General features: G+C 43.7%; 3 protein-coding genes and 1 long non-coding RNA gene across 8 annotated transcripts; 2 read left to right on the top strand and 2 right to left on the bottom strand.

The window, feature by feature from the left end:
- Nucleotides 1-9,339: 9,339 nt before the first annotated feature.
- Nucleotides 9,340-14,640, top strand: LOC144704322 (pre-rRNA-processing ESF1-like protein). Its single transcript, XM_078576712.1, has 7 exons — nt 9,340-10,032; nt 10,304-10,420; nt 11,104-11,360; nt 11,876-12,038; nt 12,507-12,635; nt 12,945-13,666; nt 14,355-14,640. The coding sequence occupies exons 1-7, from the start codon at nt 9,355-9,357 to the stop codon at nt 14,548-14,550; spliced, it is 2,262 nt and encodes a 753-aa protein (XP_078432838.1). The 5' UTR covers nt 9,340-9,354; the 3' UTR covers nt 14,551-14,640.
- LOC144704326 (uncharacterized) lies at nt 11,607-13,461 on the bottom strand. Its single transcript, XR_013581791.1, has 3 exons — nt 13,321-13,461; nt 12,511-13,214; nt 11,607-12,052 (listed from the first exon to the last, which is right to left on the bottom strand). It is a non-coding gene; the product is annotated as an uncharacterized LOC144704326 (long non-coding RNA).
- A 258-nt stretch (nt 14,641-14,898) lies between the features above and the next one.
- On the top strand, nt 14,899-16,701 carry LOC144704324 (uncharacterized). 5 transcript variants are annotated; one of them, XM_078576716.1, is made up of 3 exons: nt 14,899-15,329; nt 15,606-15,963; nt 16,132-16,701. In XM_078576716.1, exons 1-2 carry the CDS (start codon nt 14,914-14,916, stop codon nt 15,946-15,948), a joined length of 759 nt encoding a protein of 252 aa, XP_078432842.1. In that variant the 5' UTR covers nt 14,899-14,913; the 3' UTR covers nt 15,949-15,963; nt 16,132-16,701. The 5 variants fall into 5 exon arrangements, with proteins under 5 accessions (XP_078432842.1, XP_078432843.1, XP_078432841.1 ...); XM_078576717.1 differs by having other exon boundaries at nt 16,160-16,303; XM_078576715.1 differs by having other exon boundaries at nt 16,155-16,303.
- LOC144704323 (uncharacterized) lies at nt 16,060-18,145 on the bottom strand. The gene is made up of 4 exons (XM_078576713.1): nt 16,666-18,145; nt 16,534-16,609; nt 16,297-16,455; nt 16,060-16,228 (listed from the first exon to the last, which is right to left on the bottom strand). The coding sequence occupies exons 1-4, from the start codon at nt 18,120-18,122 to the stop codon at nt 16,145-16,147; spliced, it is 1,776 nt and encodes a 591-aa protein (XP_078432839.1). The 5' UTR covers nt 18,123-18,145; the 3' UTR covers nt 16,060-16,144.
- Between the last annotated feature and the right edge of the window lie 1,602 nt (nt 18,146-19,747).

Below are 19,747 nucleotides of genomic sequence, written 5' to 3'. Positions count from 1 at the left end.
GGTTCGATCACTATTTCTTCCCGTCATCTCTATATGTTCACCTTTTTTGTAGGTTAGTCGTGGAGCTGCTAGACAACGTCCAGACGGTTCCAACGCCTCCAACATCCAGACGGTGAAATTTATTTTATTTTATTTTATTTTAAATTCCAAATAATCCTAAAAAATCCTTAAAATTTCCCAAAAACCATACTTTACCTAATGTTTCCTTTTAGGATTAATTTTGATATAGATAAAATATCTTAATTATGCTTCTAGTAAATATAGTTACTTTGCTTTATAGGTAAAAAAAATTATTAGTATAAAACAAATTTATACAAAACTACTAAAAAACTATTTTAAACTGAAAATTCACTAACTATTACTTTACTCTCTTAGGTTCGACCCTTACTTTCCTTAGGCTAGTAAGGTTTATAAATATTGTTGTTTTAATTTTGATTACCTAAACAACTATACTTAGTGACTATTTTATCATTAATACACCCCAAAATCTTAGTTATTAGACATGTGATACTTTTTTACTTTATATTTGAGTATTACATCCGATATTACCATTACAGGTGCCATGATGTCAGTTTATGAGCTAGCAACACAACATCAACGCATACCACATCGGAGTATGAGACAAGTCCTTGACTGCCTGGGGAAGAAACCAAAAGACTCGATTGTTCAAGTCATCAACTCTGATTCTGAAGATGACGGCAACATTAATGGCAGGCCTAACATAAATTGCGGAGACAACACTATCAATGCCCCTCAATTCTCACCGAAGCAAATTGAATTGATCCATGGCAGTTCGATACAAATCCTTGAAAGTCTTCACTTCACTCTAATTGAGCCCATTCTATCAGTGTCTGCCACAAGTGCTCCCTCAGAACGATTGTTCTCCGTTGGCAGAGTGATTGTCACTTATGAGAGATTGAGTTTGGAGGGGATGAGTATTAAGGCACTTGTCTATGTAAAGTGTTTGTGTCGAGGAGAAAAAACTAAATGGTACGACATTTGTCTTGGTGGTGATATTGATGCTGAACTAGGTCCATCATGTATGATTCTAATTTATCTTTATTTATGTTACACATATGGATGGTAAAGTGACATGGCATTTATTTCAAATGCTGCAGTAGCTTAAGAGTGGTAGGACATTTGGATGATGGGTTTACGATGAAGTCCATGCAGCGTTGTGATGCCAAATCTAACTTTTTTCCCAAACACAGAGAAAGATTATCTTTGATTACTATTTTGTTACTATAAGTACATTTTTTGCAGCTGGTTGTACGTGTGACACTTTTGTCTTTATATTCGAGTATTACACCTAATATTACATAAGCCATATAGATCATTACACGTGCCATGATGTCAGTTGATGAACTAGCAACACAACATCAACGCGTACCATGTCAGAGTATATGAATGCTCCTTCAATGCTTGACGAAGAAACCACAAGACTCAATTGTGCATGCCATCAACTCTAATTCTGAAGATGACAACGACAACAATGTCAGGCTTGGCATAAATTTCAAAGATAACACTATGAATCCCCCTCAATTCTCACCAGATCAAATTGAATTGATCCATGCCAGTGCGATACGAATCCTTGTAAGCCTTCACTTCACTCCAATTGAGTCCATACCCGAGCCACACATCCTAGTGAGCCGTGATCCATCTTTTGAGCCATGGGCTGACCACACCTACTGGACCCACTGAAACTTCACCTCAGTAATGATAAACCTTGTTGAGTTTTAGGTAACCCCACAGCCTTTATAAAAGGCAACATCCATCACCCAAATCTGGCAGGGAAAACGAATGGCTTGTGGAATGAAAGCCTATGATGTTTGTTATAGTGTACATTTTGTTAAGTTCCCCGACTTGACATCAATGTGGAACATTAATTTAGAATTAATTTCATAACACTATTTTATCAATGTACATTAACTGTCCATCAATGTTCATATTTTCATGCACGTCAAACGTTATCTGTTCTGTAATCTGTTATCCATTCCAAGTACTATTCCATCCACAACATATGTTATCTGTTCCAACATTGTATTCGATATCGTTATCTTTATCCCCTTAATGATATCGTCATTTGATATCGTTATCAAACTAAAAATATCCAGAATCGTTATCCGTTCAATAGTACGTAGCAATATCCGTTATCAATATCTGATACCGATGTCGTCTGCGTTTGACATTTTTCTTCATACGGATAACACATTATCCGATTACGAATAACTCATACAGATATCGTTAGTAATACCCTATTCTAGAGCATGAGGTGTAGCTTGGCATCCCATTGGCTGAAAACTAAAATTTTTTATTGGATTAAATCGATCCTTAGTTAATTAGTTTATATATTGATATAGTTAATTAATAAGATTTTTAATAATTTTTATTGGGCCACTTAATTATTTAACTAGAACTATACATAGGCTTAGAGGATCGCACGCATAAGATTATATGGGCATCGGTGGATATATTTTTACTTTCTGGATTTTTATGAAAAATACTGAGTAAAGTATAAATAAGCGAGGGGCACTCATTTTAGGCACTCATGGCAAGCTAGACTAGGCACCCTTCCCTTTCTTTCTTCTCAATTTCTCCACTAATCTAAGAAGAGGGTCTTCATGGTGAGAAGATCTATAAGTGCTTCTTGAAGAGTTAGAGAAGAAGAAGAGGATATCAAAGAGCACCTTGACCACGTGGACACATGAACTGCTATAAAAAATCTCCAAGAGAGAAAATCAAGGTGGAAAAAGATGCCCACAATATGCACATGATGTGTAATGTTTTAAAGATTGATTTTGAATATATTATCACTCGTGTTACATAGAAAATAGTTTTCTACCCTTCAACCAAGCCATTAGAACCCAACAATAATATCATGATCATTCATACTTACCATATAAGTAGGATCATAGTGCTACTATTTGAAAGTAGTTCAATATATGTCTTAAGTATCCGTAGAATTGGAATATTTACAATATATGTTTAGAGACTAGTTACCATTGTATTATGATCTCAGCATTGAAGAAACCTCAAATTGAAAGAGTCTCAACCTCATAAATTTGATTTAGGGTTCATTATGCGGTACTTATAATGGGGAGGAGATATTACATACAAATAGAAGAGAGATATTACATACAGATAGAAGAGAGAAAAGAAAGAAATCCATTCAACACTCCCCCTCAAGCTGGTGAGTGTATATTATCCTTTCCCAACTTGCCACACAAATCTTGAAAGTGCGGTACAGATAGGCCTTTGATGAAGACCGTCCCCACTCCAATTTCTCTTTAAAGAAGTGGTGATCAATTTGAACATGTTTAGTGTGTTTGTGTTGCACTGGATCATGGGCTATGATGATAACAGACTTATTGTCACAAAAAAACTGAGAAGGGTGACAACTGCAGCTCTACAAAAAGATTGGTGAGCCATAATACCCTACAGGGACCTTGAGCAAGGGTGCAAAACTCTGCTTCAGCATTGGATCAAGAAACAATGGCGCTTCTTACTATGCCACGCCATAAGATTGCCTCCGAGAAAGGTACAACACCATGTCATTGAGTGTCGATCAAAATGGGAACCCCCATAATCAGCATCTATATAAATGTCCAAATGGAAGCCACCATTACACTCGAACCAAAGTCCAAGTCCAACAATACCATTGAGATAGCATAGTACATGGTTAGCAGCATGCATATGACACATCTTTAGATGATGCATAATTTTTTATACACACCCACTTCATAAGCGATGTCAGGGAAAGTGTGAGTGAGATATATTCTTTTACCAACCAATATTTGGCACCTTCCTTGATCAACATCCTCCTCATACTTCGTCAAAGATAGTCGATGGTTCACTTAAGTAGGATAGGGTAAGGGGTTGCGAGTCCTTTTTTCCGAGCTCTTAAAGAAGGTCAGCGATATATTTTTGTTGGTAAAGAAAAAAACCAGTAACGGAATACGCCACCATAATACCAAGAAAGTATCAAAGTGGACTTAGATGTTTGATGATAAATTCAACAAAAATATGTGAAGTCAACTAAACACCCACATTAGAGTTATTTCCTGTTATTATAATGTCATCCATGTACACAAGAAGAAGGGTGACTCCCCAGATGGGGAATGATGATAGAAAAGAGAATAATCACCATTGCGTTGAGAATAACCAAATAATTTCATGGAGTGTGTTATGACCAAACCAAACCTGAGGAGACTACTTCAAGTCATAGGGGCCTTCGAAAGATGGCATACCAAAGAGGACACCGAAGGAGCGCATAGCCGAGAGGCAAGGACATATGAACCACCTCATGGAGATCACCATGAAGAAGGGCACTCTTGATGAGTATAACCCTTAGGCACCAAGTGGGCCTTATATTGTTCAAGAGTGCAATCGACGTAGACCCAAAGACATAGATAAAATGACAACTTACCAAATATTTTCCCGAAGGCAAAGTCACAAGATCCCAAGTCTCATTCTCTTCCATGGCATGACACCACTAAAGAGAAGCTAATGCGACATCCATAGTCTTTTGAATGGAAATGGAATCAAGACTCATTGGAAAGGCACATTAAGAAGGGGAGATACGATAGGAGGAAACATAATAGGCCAAGGGATAAAATGGTTTGGCAGTACATGACCAAGGGAATCCACGGAGAGCTATGGGAAGCTCAGTACTAAAGGGAAGAGGGTTATGTGGTTTAGGGGTAGGTGTAGTGTCAGGGTAGAGACAACCAATGGAGGACGGTGCGCCATCAAGTTTTGGTTGAGGAACAAAGGGAGGGAGAGAAAAAAGAGGAGTAGCAGGGGGGTTGTAAGGAGGAGGTATATGAGGAACAAGAAAATTAAAGAATTCGACAAGTAGACGAGGAGGGGAAAAGGATGAGGAAGGGTTAGCAAAGCAGAAGGGAGTGGACTCATTGAAGGTGATGACATTACTCACAATGAAGTGATTTGTAGACAGATGATAGCATTTGTAACCCTTTTTATGAGAAGAGTGACCCTCTGAGACACTATAGTGCGCTTAAGGCCCAAGTTTATCTCAAGAAGGACGATGGTTAGTGACACAGAAAATGCACCCAAAAATGCGGGGAATAAGATTAGTTTTCAAGGAAACCAAGGGATAAGCCCAATGTGGGGCATCAAGGGGAGGAATGTGGGAAAGGATGCGGAAGGGGGGGCGGTTGATGAGATGGACTGTGGTGAGAGAATCCTCACCCCAGAAATATTTGGGCACGTTCATGTTAAGTACAAAACAACGGGTGGTATCAAAGATGTGATGAAACTCGCGTTCAACAAGACCTTTCTATTGAGAAGTGTATGTACATGATGCCGTTAGAGTTGAAGAATGTGGAAATAGTGGAGTTAACATAATCATGGGTATTATCAGAGCAGAATCATTTTAGGGCTGTATCAAACTGATTTTTTATGAGGGCATGAAGTGAAATCACAGTTTGACAAAGGTTAGATTTATTTTTTAGGAGATAAGCCCATATGAAGTGGGTGAACTCATCAAAAATATCACCAACCATCACACCCCGACGCGGTAGGGACGGGGACAATACCCCATAGATCATTGTGAATGAGAGAGAAAGGAGAAGATGACCATGAAGACATATAATAAGGACGATATGTTATCCGAGTATATTTAGTCAAATTATATGGTTCACAAACAAACCCATCCACAAGATGTCCATGAAACAACTGAGGGAACATCAATTTCATAGTAGAGAAGGAAGGATGTCTCAATTGACAATGAAGAAGCCAAAGATTATCATGCCTCATTCAAGAGAGAGAAACTCCTACAACAGGGACAAAAGGAAAGTGATAGAAGATGTAGATACCACCTCGTTCCTTAGCAAGTTTGTTCATATGCCCCGACACCTTATCGCAATAGAAATGAGTAATAAGTGTGAAGGATAAATCTTGGCCCAAGTCTTAAACAAGGTGATGAAGTGAAAGGATGCTAACGTTAAGACATGGAACATGAAGGACATGGGTGAGAGTAAGGTGGGAGGAGAATTGGACGCACACTACACATGCGAAAGTGAGGAGGTCAAGGGCGCAATACTAACTTCATGAAAACTAGGAGAGGGGGTGTAGGTGAGGAAACACTAGGACTCATGGGTCATATGGGTAGTGGCACCTAAGTCAATGATCCATTGCATCCATGAAGACAACAGAGAGGAAGGGACAAAAATTTTACCTCCATGAACCAGCGGAGTAGAGCCCACCTTATTAGAATGAAGTAGGTGGCAATTTCATCATGCCTGAGCTTAATTTCCACAGAGGATGATGCGTCAGCAGCTGTTGGTTGGGGTACCCTTAGAAGAAGACAAAGGGGCATAACAAGAGAGACCATAGCAGTACTAGTGCAATAGGGAGAGAGGCAGAATATGTTGAGGTGGTCACCAAGTGGCTTTGGTGAGCATTCTTCTATTGCAGCTTGTACCAAATTCATAACACACAAAATTAATACTTTCATATGATGGTATTTATATATTTATCCACATTAAATTGGTTATATATTTGTGTAATCAATCTTAAAATGATTAAGTCTATTTTTTAAAATGTTGTTTTCAATTTTTTACATTTTTTATTATTTTTTGGGATTTTTTCTCACTACATATTCTGAAAAAGAAAAACTTTGAGTCACAATATGATTTTTCTTGAATTTTTTTACATAAAGATATGATTTTTCTAAGTCGAAATGCAAACTTAACTATATTTTCAGGTTAATATTTAATTTAATATGTATTTTAAGATATTTATGAGTTTTTTATTTCCACTGTGCCCCGTTTCAGCGTTTGATATGTCGAACGGTGACCAACCAGAATTTATGGTCAATGATTAGTGACAACCAATCATTGAACCTTGGTAATGATTGGCATTATCTAATCCTTAAATGCAAACCATTATGGCATCACTATAAGCGATGACGTAATGGCATTTATGAATAATAGAATCTCTTTCTTATTTTTAAATCGTAGGGGTGATGTGCCCCACTAAAAAAAGAGTGTTTTTTGCAATAAATGTGATGCGGAGACGGAGGATCGAAAACCGAAAATAATAGTTTTTTCTCCTTTTGACTAGTAAAAAATTACAGCTCAATTGGTATGTCGTGAGACATAGGCGTCCACGCATATACATGGCACACGTGTCTCACTCTCATTAGCCATCATAGAGGCGTGCTGATGCACTGCCATGTCACATGTCCTCTTCTTATTTAAATAATATAATATAGAATATCGCTAAACTTAACTTTTGTATTTTTCAGCAAGCTACATTTGACGCAATGGAATCCGTTAATCATGAATGATGATGATGAATCTGAGCTGATGTTCACATTAAATATCACGGCGCGACAAAACCCTAACAAAACAACATGATTGCACTACCAAGAGTGAGGAGAGAGAAATATTTGGATTAAATCAATGGCTAGGAATCGTCCAACTTCCATGCTTGATATCTAACGATCCAGAACTCCGATCGAGCTGAAATTTTATGTGTAGACTTGACTTTATGTCCTCTATCCATTATATGGTTGTATATATAAATTGAGATCCCGATCTTTGCAAAGAATATTTTCAAACTCACTTCCTCCTAGAGAGTTTTATTGAAAGAAAGTGAAGTTTTGAAGGTATGTCATTAGTGTTCTTGGTGTTTGGAGTGCTTTGTGAGTATCAACAGAGAAGCGGGGAGGCTTTTCTGCGTCACGAAGATGCATTTATCTTGATGAAACATAGGGATCTAAGGTTAGCCTCTTTCCTTACACATTCTTCAACACATTTATGTAGATCATCTATCATTCTTATCCATAATCCATATCCATTGATATCTTTCATTCTTATCTACCATCCACCTCAAGTGTCACATGTGCTATCACGTTCTCCCCATGTGTCCTCATCTCCATTTGTACATAGAAACATAAACCACCATCTTAATCTCACTCAACTTCTACTTCTACCACCTTCATCTCTACATTTCATCCCATCGCTTATACTCCGTCTTGTCTTCACATCCTCCTATATTCTGTTAAACCCTTATTTAGTAAACCCTAAATCAGATACTTCTTATCATTTCATCTCATCTCAATATCACTGTTTCACGTCTTCCTTCATCCTACTCTCTAGTTTCCACTTGCTTGCTCACAACCCACCACTCACGCCTTATTTTTCTCATTCTTCTTAAATAGGAGTCATCCCAATCTCTGATCACTAGCTTCATCCCACCGCTACATCTTACACTATACGTAACCCTTCTCATCATCACAAATTCACCCTATAGGGGGAGTTATTTCCATAGGATTTGATCCTTGCAGAGCAGCCTTTCTCATCACAAGCTAGTCAAATTATTCATGACCAAGGTTTCAAATTTTATTGATTAAACTCAAATTCTCAAAGACTATAGTTCCGGATCGTCCGAGACATGGACGATGGATGGGGCGTGACGAATTTGTCCCGTCCCACGTCCAAAATTTTGCAGACTCGTCCAAACCGTTCCGTCCAAGATTCATCCCCGGACGAAATAGTTCGTCCACGTCCCATCCATGCCAGATTCCTCCAGTCCATAAAAAAGCAGCACGTCCCTTGTCCTGGATGAAAAAAAAAACGCGTTTTAAAATTTTTATATACTTTTCTTAGTTTTTTAGGGAAATACGGAGGAGAGAGAAAGCGTAGGGACGTGTACAATTACTTTTGGGGGGCGTCAGTTTACGCGCGTGAAAAAATGCAGGGACTTTGATGCAAAATGTCAAGGAATTGATTAAGCGATGCCACATGGCAAGATCTCAACTGTCGGAAGCAAATCCAAAGGATTTTTGTCCATCCCTTACCGTCCATCGTCCGAGACCTCTGGACGGGACGGTTTTTTCGTCCGACTGGACGAAAACCGTCCTATCTGGTCGTCCCAGGAAAAATTTCCGTCCCTATTTTCATCCAATCCCATAGACGGGACGATTTTGTCGTCCTCGGACGAAATAAACCGTCCCATCCACGTCCCTGCACTATATCAACAACGTAATTTTACCCCTAAATTTGATTTTATCAAACATCATTTAATTCCTTCTAATGGACTACATTATTTTATAACTGTTCTGATATGATTTTGACGTTAATTTGTCAACCTTATCGAATTGAACCGGGCCAAGGCTGTACCAAACTTTAGGTAAGATTTTGGGCTGTGCTAAAAACTGCGACTGAGATCCCTACTGATTGTATTGTCCACCACAAGAGTTACCTTCCACCCTCTTTTCTATACTTAATGGTCCAAGTTTTAAGATAATTAGGCTTTTAACGGATTGCTCTTTTGGAACGTTAAAGCCCATAAACCTGAGATAAAACCCTAGCGCGGAGGTCTTCAATGGGGAGAAGTAGAGCGATGGTCAGCCTCGAGCTTCCGGCTCGGTCGTCGAAGATGGAGAAGAAGACGAAGAACAAGAAGGGAACGAAATCGCAGGATTCGATCACTGCGATCAAGGCCGTCGGGAAGGAGAAGAAGCGTAAATTTCGCCGGGAAGATGATGATGATGATGGTGGAGCGGAGAGGATTGATGATAAGAGGGAGAAGAAGAAGTCGCAATTTCGCAAGAGAGGGGAGAATGGAGATCAGAGCGGTCGCCAGTCAGAAATCGAAGAGAGCAAAAGAGAAAGAGGGAATCTTGCAGGCGGGCGGAAGAATCTCATCACTGATGCGCGATTTGCGTCAGCTCAGTCGGATCCGCGGTTCCAGCGAATGCCGGAGAACGTGGGGAAAGTTACCCTCGACTCTCGTTTCGGATCCATGTTCACGGATAAGAACTATGGATCTTCGGCTCCCCTTGTGGATAAGCGGGGAAAGCGGAGGAAGAGTAAGGGTGAGAATCCGCTTGCAGAATACTATCATCTGGTTGAAGAAGATCGAGGGGAAGCCAATGCGTCTTTGAATTCCGGGGGCGAGTCGGAACTGCTTTCTGAAGATGAGGAAATTGCTGGTTTATCTGGCTCTGATTCCGATACGAGCTCCTCTTCAGGAGACGGAGAGAGCGATGACGATTCCCAGGTCCCTTGTTTCTCTCTCAATTTGCCGACTTTGGCTCTATTTCTTTGATTTGTTAATATTCAACGAAGAATTATTTCAAAAAGAAAATACCCAACATAGAATCCTCATCGTTGTTGACGATTTCAAAGTTATATTTGAAGCAGCTGATCTCTACATTTCTTCCATCCTTCGACTTGGATATGATACGATCTCTCATTGTATTGTGCAATTCATCGATACTCTGAAAATTTGATCATGAACATGACATTTCTTTTCTATCCCATATTTGCAGCTTGGAGTCGAAAGTGATGGTTGGAGATTCTGGTTGACAAATCAGGAGGAAGCGCCGACAATCGAACAAGAGACCCACAGACTTGCGGTCGTCAATATGGACTGGGATCATATAAAGGTGTTTTGATTCTGCCTAGATTCTATTAATATTCGTCACGCATGATTTCTTCAAAAAAAAAAATTAATATTCGTCACGCATGATCTTCCTAACAAATTTTATTATTGAAAGCGTATAAGCTTGATTGGAATTCATGAATGTCCTTTAATATAAAAACGTGCTCAAATAATCTTAACTCTTCACTATTACCTTCATCGATCGACATGGTTTGGGATCTAAACGAGGGTTGTTGACCATCATTAAAATTTTCAACAATTGCCGTTTTGGAAAACGGTGATGTGCGCATTTTTCGTGGTAATATTTACGTCAACCTCATACCTTGTACAATCTTATCTTGCCCACGATTTTAGAAAAAATAGATTTCCTCATAGTTTTAGTCTCTAGGATAGAATGCATTATAGAAAGCTTACAGGAGACAAAACCATGATTTAAGATACTCAAGAGTAGAAAAGCCAGTACCTTGAATCATCTTTTCTAAAAAAATTGAAATAACTTCTCAGCGCATATATTTGTCTGACATTATAGTTAATTCTCTGAAATTCCGTAAGACGCAAGGATAAACATGTTACATTTAAAGTAGAAATATCAAAGTTTGAGAAATATCAAAGTTTATCAGAACATATAATTTTTTAAACAGATCATTCCATGCTCTAGTATTAAAATTATGTTTTAATTACCTGCAGGCGATAGATCTGTACGTGCTGATGAGTACAACACTGCTGACATCATGTCCTCAGAGTGGCGGACAAATCCTCTCAGTTACCATCTATCCCTCCGATTTTGGCCTCAAATGTATGGAAATTGAAGCGATCCGTGGGCCTCACGCACTAATGGACGGTCAAAATGATCCAAGTGATGGGCAACAAGAAGATAGCGACAACGATGTCGACAATGAAGTTGTGAATGAAAAGATTCGTTCATATCAGTTACAGAGACTTAGGTGACTATCTGCCCATCTTATTTCTGCCCACTTACTATGGATTCAGCGGTGTTTTAGAACATATGCCATTTTGGCCCGTAATTCTTTTGTGCCCAGCATTATGTCCTGTTATTTCCCAGTTATCTTTATTTTTTCGATGAAGCACAATCTTGAAGTAATTATCCGATTTTATGCCATTCAAAGAACACGCTAGTAGCTTTCATTTTCTCTCTGGTAGTCTCTGAACCAGAATCTTGTAACATGTGATCTTCGGGCAACTTTTATTGATTTAAATCAAGAGGTGGCCTTATTATACAAAAAATTCTTCCTTAACTATTCAGGGGTTCCTTTTTGCCCTCAAAATCTAAGAGTATTGCTTCTTCGAGAGAATGATTGAGAAAGAGAGGTGTTCGAATACGAAAATGTAATCTTCTGGGACAATCTTTTTATTTGGCTCCTGGTTTATTTCTCTTTGAATATTTTCATCTAGAGATAGTGATAGCTTGTGAAGGATTTTAATTGAGCTCTCCTTTCAGGTATTATTATGCGGTGGTGGAGTGTGATTCGGTCTCGACAGCGAGTCGTCTGTACAATGCACTGGATGGGGTTGAGTTCTTAAGGACTGCAAACGTTATCGACCTCCGTTTCATCCCTGATTCCATGACTTTCCTCCATTCTCCGCGTGACATTGCTACCGAGGTACGCCATCTCATCTAGCAAACACAGACAAAGAGAGAAGTGTCATAATGCAATTATAAAGGAATATGTAGGAAAGTTTTGATTTTTATGTAAGAGGCATTAAGTGAGATTAAAAGTTGGTGAACAAATCATCGTCATCTTCATTCATGGATGAACATGATCACTCGTCGTCCATTCTCGGGTGATCTTCCCTCTTTTCTTAAAAAAAAACATGATGACGACAGGTGATCACTTGTCGTCATCTCCGATGGCAAAAGAATCCTACTCTGATACATCTCATGGGATGGATCAAGATTCTTCATTGTCATCTTCATGGAGAAATTTCGTCATCGTCATCCATGTTTGGCTGGAACTAATGGGGTGATCATGAAGAAGAAATGCGGAGCCTTTATGAAATTGGTGGGTTGATTAAGCCTTCGTTTGCCGGTCAATTTTTTCTAATGAATGATGGGTTATTCGTGTTTTCAGGCACCTGTGGATTACAAGCAGCCAGATTTCGAGACCACAGCTCTGCAGCACAGCTCGGTGAAGCTCACTTGGGATGACGACGAGCCCAAGCGTAAGAAGATTCTCCGCCGCAAGTTTAAGTCTGATCAGGTAAATCCCTCAAAAGATATTAATGGTTTAATTGGGAAAATGCCTGAAAACCCCACAAAAAATGAAATTAATCTCCCGCAAGCCATGTGTCTTAGGCCTGAGCTTCATAATCTCTAATTACGTCAACCCCTCCAGAATTTTCTATCTTGGTCAAAATTATGGTGCAATTAGGAGAGTTCCTGAAATCCATACAAGAACCGTATGTAATATCCCGCAAGCCTTGTGAATTGATCTTCTAATTAGGTCAAAGGATGTCTAATTATGCCAGAATATTAAACTAATATCGCCAAAACTTGGGCGATTGTGCAGATGGACGAGCTGGAGCAGTACCTGGCCTCGGAGGACAGCCAGGAAGAGGAAGAAGAAGATGGTCATGGTGATGATGATGATCGGGACAAGTACCAGGCCCTCCTCCATGATAATGGTGATGATGATGATGATGACGATGATGGTGATGATGATGATGACGATGGGAAGAAGGAAATGGAGGTGACCTTCTTGCCTGGGGTGGAGAATATAAGCCGTCACATCGACAAGAGCAAGTTGAAGAAGAGCGAAGAAACTGTATGGGAGGCTGCCCTGAGAAGGAGGAGAGAGAAGAGCAAGTCCAGGAACAACAAAGCCATGAGCAGCGATGATGATGATGATGACGATGATGATGACTATGGTTCTGATAAGGGATTGCCTGAAGGCGACGATGATGACTTCTTCGCTGATGAAAGTGAGGTGGCGGCAGCGGCACGGCCAAAGAAGGGTCGTCGGGCAGCGCCGCCTCCGCCAGTTGAGGCAGCCACTGCTGCTGAGCTGGAATTGTTGCTGGCCAACGACGAAGGGGAGGGGGAGCATATAAAGGGTTTTAATCTCCGGCCGAAGAAGGGCAAGAAGACGAAGAAGAAGAAGAAGAATGAGGAGCAATTGAGCACGGTGGCAGACAAGCTGCCTCAAGTGGACGCTGCCGCCGATTCTCGCTTCAATTCCCGGCTCTCCTCCAGTCTCTACGCTCTCGATCCCACCGACCCACTGTTCAAGAGGTATGTAATCTTGAGAGAGAATGGAGGAAAGGTAGAAAGAGAAGAAGAAGAAGAAGAAGCTTGTGAGAGAGCAAAAAAAGATGTAGAGACTGAAGTGGAGAAAGGGAGATCTGGAGGGTGAGTGAGAAGTTGGTGTAGAGATTGAAGTGTAAGGGAGAGTTAGAGATTAAACTAGAGTGAGAGAGATTTGAAGTAAAAGGTAGAATTAGATATTAAACTAGAGAAAGGAGAGCTGGAGATTTTACTAGAAGGAGAGCTAGAGATTTGACTGGGGGAAGGGTTGGAGAAGAGAATATGAGATTGAAGTAAAAGGTAGAATTAATGATTTAACTAGAGAGAGAAAGGAGAGCTAGACATTTTACTGGAGGGAGAGCTGGAGGACAGAATATGAGAATGAATTTTATGTTCTAGAGAGAGAAAGGGAGAGCTAGAGATTTTTTAAGGGAAAAAGAAAAAGAACAGGAAGTTGAGAAGATGAGCTAGATTTCTGGTAGACTTCAGTGTAGAGAGAAGAACATTGAACTAGAGAGAGAAAGCGAGAACAGCTAGAGTTTGAATTAGTGAGAGAGCAGTGATAGAGAGAGAAAATAAGAGAACTCCAAGGGACTATCCTAGAGAGAGAAACAAAGGAACTAGACACTGAACTAGAGAGAGATGAGGTTCTGATGAGGTTTTTTGAACTCTGCAGAAGCGCGACAGGGATGAGGCAGGAGAACGCCCAGAACAAGGGAAAGCCAAAGAACTCCGGCGGCGCCGCCGGAGAAGATAGGCCAAGCTCGCCGGCGACGGCGGCGGCGCCGCCGCAAGACAAGGCCAACAAAGAGAAGCACGAGATCATGACCCTTGTCAAGTCTCTCAAGCTCAAGACCAAGGCCTTAGCCTAAGTTGCGAGGCCAATTCCGTCATTTCACATTTCAAAAAAAATTAATTTATATAATTCATTTTCGGATATTTTATAAGTTAAAAGTTTCTTTCGGGAGCGGGTCGGTGTCAGGAGCTTTCCGTACTTTCGGATAAGGCTCCCTCGGAAACTTTCCCAGCCGTCGGATCCGACGCGGCGCGACACGTGGCGGGACGGGATCTCATCGCGGAAAAACCCCAGCCTCCTCACAATTGGCATAGACGCGCGTCTCCTCGGCGCTGGAAAAGGGCATTTCTCGAAGGAGTGAGGAAAGGGGGTTAATTGGGATGAGATGAGTGGCGGAGGGGTTTTTGTGAAAATGGCGTAGCATATACTCCATTATCCGATGCTGACGGCGGGCTTATTTTTCCGAGAAATAAAAAGGAGGGTTTGCCTTCTTGCGCACCGCTTCTCTGGCTCAGGGAAAGGTTGTTGGAAGGAGGGAGGGGCGATCTTCTCCGTCGACGCAGATCGGAGAATGTCGCCGATCGGCAATGGCGGAACGGTGATCGCGCAGCGCAGCGATGGCGATCTCAGATCTACGCCGATCTGGGCGGTCAGAGCGATTATTCCTCCGGCAGGCGCCAAGAACGGCGAGATCGAGGCGGAAGACGAGGAGGCGAACTCCAGCAGCTCCTCGATCGGCAGGAATAGCGATTGCTCGGACGGATCGGCCGACGACGATCCCGCGGAGGAGGTCGAGAGCGTGCCGCGAGGTCCGTTGGACACCACCGGCTCTCTCGAAGAAGCGCTTCCCCTGAGGTAACGCAACCTCTTCGTCTTGATCCTGATCTTGATCTTGATTTGTTCTTTGGATTTCCCGCGTGTTTTTCGGATCGGTCTCGATTCTCGATCCGCAGAGGTCTGAATGCTCTCCCCGATTTTTAACCTAATTTTAACTCGATAGAATCAATGCTCGCCTCCGGCGAATCGCAAGCTCCGTTTCTCTAAAAAAGGAGAACGATCTTTCCTCTCGCTGATGATTCTTAACCCTAATTCGGGACGATTCCAAAATTCTTAACCCTAGTTTGTTCTTAGCAGGCGCGGGATCTCCAAATTCTACACGGGGAAATCGAAATCGTTCACGAGTTTCGCGGAAGTCTCGTCGTCGTCGTGCAAGGAGCTGGCGAAGCCGGAGAACGCCTACACGCGGAAGCGCAAGAATCTGCTGGCCTTCAGCATAAACTGGGAACGCCGGCATAGCCTCGCTCCGGCCAACTCCACCACCAAGCGAGCTGCCAACTCCGCCCGCCCGCCGCCGCACCCCTACGCTCCCCGCCACTGCTCGCCGTCGCCCAGGTGCCATTTCTCCGCCCGATCCCTCTCCCTCGCCGATCTCCAGTCCGCCTCAGACTCTAGTCAGCACTTGTCACTCAACTGACCTTCTCCTCACCAGGTTACACTCCTAACCCATCTTCTTCTTCTTCTTCTTCTTCTTCTTCTTCTTCACTGTAAATGCCCGCCATTACCCCTTCTGTTTGACGGATCCAGGAACAAAAATCATCGTCCATCTTTCACAAAAACCATAATCTTTCTTTCTTTCTTTCTTTCTTTCTTAATCTAGTGATGTTCTTCGGTCATGAACAGCGCAGTATGGGGCCGTCCAAACCCACGACGTGTAATCTGCCGCTGCTCTGGCCGGCCACGAAGCTCGGCGTGATCTGCCCGGCAATCACACATTTAGTGAGAGCGACTGAGAGACAAGGGAAGAGAGAGAGAGAGGGCAGACCTGGGGGCATCCGAAGAGCTTGAGAGTCTGCAGCCCCGAGCAGCTCCCGGCGATCAATCCGAGCCCTTCGATCGTCATCCTACGGCAGAAGGACAGGTCCAGGCTCAGCAGATTCACCGCGCAACGCGTGGCCACTGCCTGCGCCGTGAAGTTCGACGCCTGCCCAGCCCAAAAAGAAATTAAAAAAATCTAGACAGAGACAGACAGAGAAAAAGGAATAAAAACCCGGGACCGGACCTCTCTGATGTTGTTGACCGATAGCTCGGTCAACGCCCCGCCGGCCGCCTCCAGAAACGCCGCCACCGCCTTGTCGCTGCAGTCAACGAGTCAGCGGAGTCAACGAGGGACGAGAGGACAGAAGGAAGTCACCTGAGAGGGTTCCGCCGGAGGAGGAGGCGGCGGAGGGCGGCGCCGCCGCCGGCGAGGTGGGCGAGCGCGCGGTCGTCCAGTTTGACCACGTCCCGGAAGTCAACGCTCCGGAGACTCGGGCAGTCCTTGGAGATCTCCCTCGTCGAGGCTTCGGTCAACGCCCGGCAGCGAGAGAAGCCGAGCTCGGCGAGGCGGGGGCCGTGGGCGGCGACGACGGCTCGGACGAACCGGTCGGAGACGCCGTCAACGGCGGCGACGGACAGCGCGTCGAGCTTCTCTAGAGCCGTCAGCCCGGGAAGAAGAGCAGACGCCTGCAACGCGCAGTCGTCGACGCAGAGCTTGCTCAGAGAGCTCCTCAGAAGGCGAAGAAACTCGCAGAGCCCCGCCGAGCTGAGCCGCGAGCACTGGCTCAGATCCACGGCTCTCAGCCGCGGCGCCGACTCGGCCAGCGCCGCCAGCCCGTCGTCTGTCAACCGGTACGCGCCCTTCAGCGACACGGCCGTCAACGCCGCGAACCGCGGCCCGCCCGCCGGCGACGCCAGCGTGCCGTCGTGCAAGCACCGCCCGCACAGGCCCAGCTCCAGCGCGGTCAGCCGGTCGGTCGCGGCTCGGGCGAGGGCTCGGTCGAGCTGGTCCTCGGTCGCCCAGGCGCAGTCGGGGATGGCGACCTCGGCGGGGGACCCTTCAAAGAAGAGACGAAGCGCCTGCTCGTCCATCTTGCGGAGGTCGCAGAGACGGCGACTCAGCCGGTTTCTCAGCTCGTCGGGGACTCCTCGCAGGGACTTGATCTCGCTCGCGTAGTCGCACAGCGTCGCCAGGCTCAGCTCCCGAAGAGAAGGCGGTCGCCGGTCGGGCGCGGGGGCTTGATCCGACGGCGGAGGACGCTCGATCGGGAGGCGGTCGGGGGGATCGGACGGCGAACCCCGGGCCAGCAGCAGCCTCTCTCTGTCGTTGATGATCTTCATGGCGGTGGAGAACGGGCCGGGCCAGTCTCCGGACTCTTCCTCCTCGGCCATCTCCTCCTCTTCGTCGTCTTCGGGGGTGAAGAAGGCGTACTCGGGCGCCACCGCCACGGCTTTCAGTCTCTGCGCTTCCGCGACCCTCGTCCTCCTCTCTTCTTCTTCCGGAAGAGGCATCTGCGGTCGGCCGCGCGTAACCCTAGGCGGCGGCCGTGGATCGACGGTCACGCTTCTCTCCGGGAGCGGATCGGACGGCGGAGGAGGAGCGACGGCCGGATTGATCGCCGTCGGAGATGCGCCGAGGAGGGGCTCTTGGGGGGATCTGGAACGGGACGGGACGGAGGGAGGTGTCTTCCTCTTCCGCTGGCCGCCGGGGCCGGGGGAAACGATAGGCGTCGGAGAGAGGGCGGCGAGCCTCGCGCTTCGGCGGGGAGTGGCGCCATGGCTGGATCGGATCGATTCCTTCGTCTTCCTCCCGCCTTTTCGCCGCTCGGCCATCTACGAAAGCTTCCGACTCTTCTGTGTTTCCTTCTCTCGAGGCTGCGCGGCGGGAGAGTTTGATATCGGAAGCCGTGATTCCTTGCGAGGTTCTTGCGACCGTTGGATCCAGATCCGACGGCTGTCAGGTCCTCCCTTACGTAGGGTATTTTAATATATAGTGCGCGGACGGCGGACCGGATGGTTTTTTCGTCCGTGGACGAAATAATCGGACGGGACGGACGTTCGGACTAAAGACGGGATGTCGAATGGTCCGCTCGTCTCGGGACGGGACGGTTTTTTTGTCTGGGGCACTGGACGGTGGACGGACAGGACGGACGATACAAGTGACATTCTTAGGGAGATTATTTGGTCTTTAATTATTCTTTGGTTTTTAATATGATATATGGATGTGTCTCTTGGTCTATCTAGTGATAAGCTACTGTATTGAATTTTTTTACCTAAATGAGTATGGTTTACCAAGGATATTTATAAAGTTCCATATAAAATAAAATATATCTCGATGATGATGCTAGAATTACTTTTTCCCTGTAACTACTGAATGCAAAAGAAATATCATCATCTTCGTAAGGATATTTTCATGAGTCTTTACCTAACAATTTAAGGATCCAAAAAAAATCCAATGCTTCATTTCTATCATGTTGGAGAGATAGTCTAAAACGTTGATGGTGTAATTGTTGGAGAAATTTGCTGTAGAATGAATAATTGTGCAAGTCAGAATTCACTTATGAGTAGCATTTAAAAAAAGGTAAAAAGAGGTATTGCCTTGTTAATTGTCACTAGAGTCAGTTGAAAATCAAGAATAATGAGAAGCACACAAGTGAAAGGATGACTTTTTTTATTGGTTAACAGTTCGGGCCAATAGTATCATGCACATGGGTGAAAGTCATGGGGAATTGAAGGAAAACTTGGAATTCCAGTATTTACTTAAAATCCACAATGCAATCTTCCAAAATAATATAAATTTTAATCCACTGGCCTAAAGTTTTGCTACTATAATAAACATTAGACCTTGAAGCTATGAAGACCCATCCTTTAATGCAAACCCAAAGGCCGAATTCACCCCTAATGTGTTTTGGAAAAACCGAAGAAATAAGAAAATAAAAGTAAATTTGATGGGAGGGAAATTCCCACAAATATCTTCATATTCCTCCAATAGCAATGCAGAAGAAAGAGAATATGATATATCTCCGAGATAATATTGAAATTCATCTGAGAAATCAACCAACCAGTTCAATCTCCACTAGGTTCGCACCCAATAAATGAATAAAAAATCCCCAAATAGAAAGAGAAATAGAGAGCGAGAGACAAAGAGAGATGGAGAGATGGATGGGCTGATGGAAAATTATGTGACCGGCAAGCCAATCACACATTCCACATCTCGTTCCATGTTCATTAATAGAACATATTCATTATAATGCACGTGTGATGCGTATAATGAAGTCCATGGATACATGATCGGACTTAGGGAATTGTGATGAGATCGTAATACAGAGATCACTAGTCTTTAAGCATGTGTTCTAAACATTCCTATTCAAAGGATAGGAGAGAAGGACATCGAAGTATCCGGATAGAATAGCACTATCTAGCCTCACACATGATGAGTATGGTCGGTCCAGTAGCCA

Source organism: Wolffia australiana, chromosome 6 (assembly GCF_029677425.1).
Source record: "Wolffia australiana isolate 7733 chromosome 6, ASM2967742v1".
Lineage (NCBI taxonomy): Eukaryota > Viridiplantae > Streptophyta > Magnoliopsida > Alismatales > Araceae > Wolffia > Wolffia australiana.
The sequence above is the reverse complement of the archived record's forward strand: the minus strand, read 5'-3'. Positions and strand labels throughout refer to the sequence as shown.